This window comes from Propithecus coquereli, unplaced genomic scaffold (genome assembly GCF_000956105.1).
Source record: "Propithecus coquereli isolate 6110/MARCELLA unplaced genomic scaffold, Pcoq_1.0 Scaffold115, whole genome shotgun sequence".
NCBI lineage: Eukaryota > Metazoa > Chordata > Mammalia > Primates > Indriidae > Propithecus > Propithecus coquereli.
In genome coordinates this window covers 2,529,948-2,532,234 of record NW_012135525.1, presented here as the reverse complement: position 1 = coordinate 2,532,234, position 2,287 = coordinate 2,529,948, and the positions used below count along the sequence as shown (strand labels likewise).

Below are 2,287 nucleotides of genomic sequence, written 5' to 3'. Positions count from 1 at the left end.
TAAATTCCATCAGGCAAGCATATAGCGTTTTCTTTTCACCAAATACTATGTCTGTCCTGGTGTTGCCAGTCACGAGAGATCTTTTGTATCATTACTCCCTCAAGTTCCAATTCTTACTAGGAGTCCTGGGCAAACACAAAAGTGACCTGGCAGTTACATCATTCTCTATAAATGAAAAAGACTCTGCTATCTAAAAATAATGAAAGACTCCATTTAAATTAATGTTTTTTTGGGTCAAGTGTTCATTTTATTTTGTAAAATTGCAGTTCTGATCCAAATAGAGTTCTTATTCTTACTAGCTTTAAAAAGATCTCTAGAGATTATATACAGGGCAGTAATTTAATTCTTATATTTTTATTTCTTGCAATGACATTTAGGTTCAGTGTGATTTGAGATTTTTAGTGCTATTGCTGACACCTTACGGAAACTGTTTTATTTGGAAACACTGATCAGATTTTTTAAACCATTCAGCTCCTGTTTACAACAAGTATTATTGTAAAAAATGGATTTTTTGTTCCTTTAAGGTATTCTTCCCCTTGTTATTTATTCCTCACTTGATTTTATAATCCTGTTTGGGTCACTATGATTAGTTGCTATGGAAATTACCTCCTATGGAAATGATTCCAATGTCATTATTGTAAGAATGACTTTTAATGAATAATATCAATAGCAGACATCAATCCTTACTAGCAAAAGGAAATCTAATTAAAATTTTGAAAAAAGGACTAATTCTGAGAATTATTACCATGGCCAACTTTTCTGATATTTTTGAATCGCCCATCTGCTTTTTAAATAAGTATTAAATGAATTTTAAAGTGTTAATCAGCTACTCACTTCCTCAAATTCCATAGTCACAATGGAAATTAGCACCACACACAGAAAATTGGATGTAAAGAACATTTCATCTACCATTTCTCTAATCTAATAAAAGTTATGCTTCATTTATGAGAGTTAATGTCAACAGGATTTCAGGGCTCATCAAGGAAACAACTTTGAATAGCACATTACAAATTCCCTTTAAAGATGAAAAATTTAATATTCCAAAATTTATCCCAGGAATTTAAAAGGTCAGGCCTATAAACTAGTGAGTTAAACAATAGATGAGAGCCAGTGAACCATTAGATGAGAATTCCAGAATGCTAAGAAGAAAATTTTCTTGGGTGGATTCTATAATTTGTGGTTTGAATAAAACCTTTGAAACATTCCATTAGTATTAAAATTCTTACAATGAGAATATGGCTCATTTTTAACACATTTTAAATTACTAGACAGTCTCTCCTCAAAAGAAATTTTAATGCTTTCTTCTGCCTAGTGCTTATTCACTGCCTGGTACTAATTTAGGAATAAATTAACCCTTCCAACAATTAGGATATTGTCTAGCAACTGCCTCTTGCACTCTGTTGGGGAAATCAGTTATATTCTGAAGATTGGAAGTAAACGAGAAATCCATTGCTTCGTTACAAAATGTTTTTCTATATCTAACAGCTTATTAATTATTGATGTAAATCACTGTCATAGTTACCTATATAATTATATATTACTATATTTATAATACCTCAGAATTAAGCCTCACAGCTATAGATTTTGTTAAATGTTTTATACATTAAGGGTTTTCTATACTTGTGCCTGCAACCAAGATCTAGGGTCCAAAATGTCTTTGATGGATTTCTGCCTTGGAGCTGGCACTGGCTTGGCTTCAAAATTGGTTTTAGTGTCTGCATGCTCACTATCACTTAAACTATTTTTCCTGGCAGAAAGAAGTTTTCGAGGAGCAGCCATTGGTTTCTGTAAGTGATGCATTAGGGTTGACAGTTTGGTTTCCAAAGGCAAGGTCTGAGGTACACTTGTTTTTCCCCACTTGTCCTTAACAAATTGATCTGTGTTGCTCTGTGTTTTTAAGCTGAATGGAGGTTTGTCAGAAGGGGGCAGGGGAGCTCGTCTCTTTTTCCCTTTCCCATCATGTAACTGCTCGCCTGCGGGAGACAAAACCTTTTTCTGGATGACCATTTGATGATTACCATCAAAGAGTGTGGCCCAAGGAGGTGGTAAGGATTCTTCATGCTGACCAATAAGAAACTGTCCATTTGTCTCCTCAATTTTTTTTTGTATTATATCAGTTAAACTTTCAAGTTTCATTGGTGAATCAATGCCTGAAATAATTTAAAAAATACATGAAAAAATTAAAAAGCAATATGTACTTTATGTGAATAAGTTATTATTTTCCAAATTAATATGTTATATATAATGGTTATCAAAAACTTAGATTAGGATAAGCAATAAAGTGTTT

The 2,287-nt window shown here is 32.8% G+C and overlaps 1 protein-coding gene across 1 annotated transcript in view; it reads right to left on the bottom strand.

Moving 5' to 3' along the window:
- Window positions 1–338: 338 nt before the first annotated feature.
- The window catches only part of RTKN2 (rhotekin 2), a 71,402-nt gene continuing 69,453 nt past the window's right edge, over window positions 339–2,287 (bottom strand). The window contains exon 12 of the mRNA XM_012657432.1: window positions 339–2,150. Within this exon, the coding sequence (XP_012512886.1) occupies window positions 1,615–2,150 (536 nt within the window). The 3' untranslated portion in view covers window positions 339–1,614. The remainder of the gene's footprint in view (window positions 2,151–2,287) is intronic.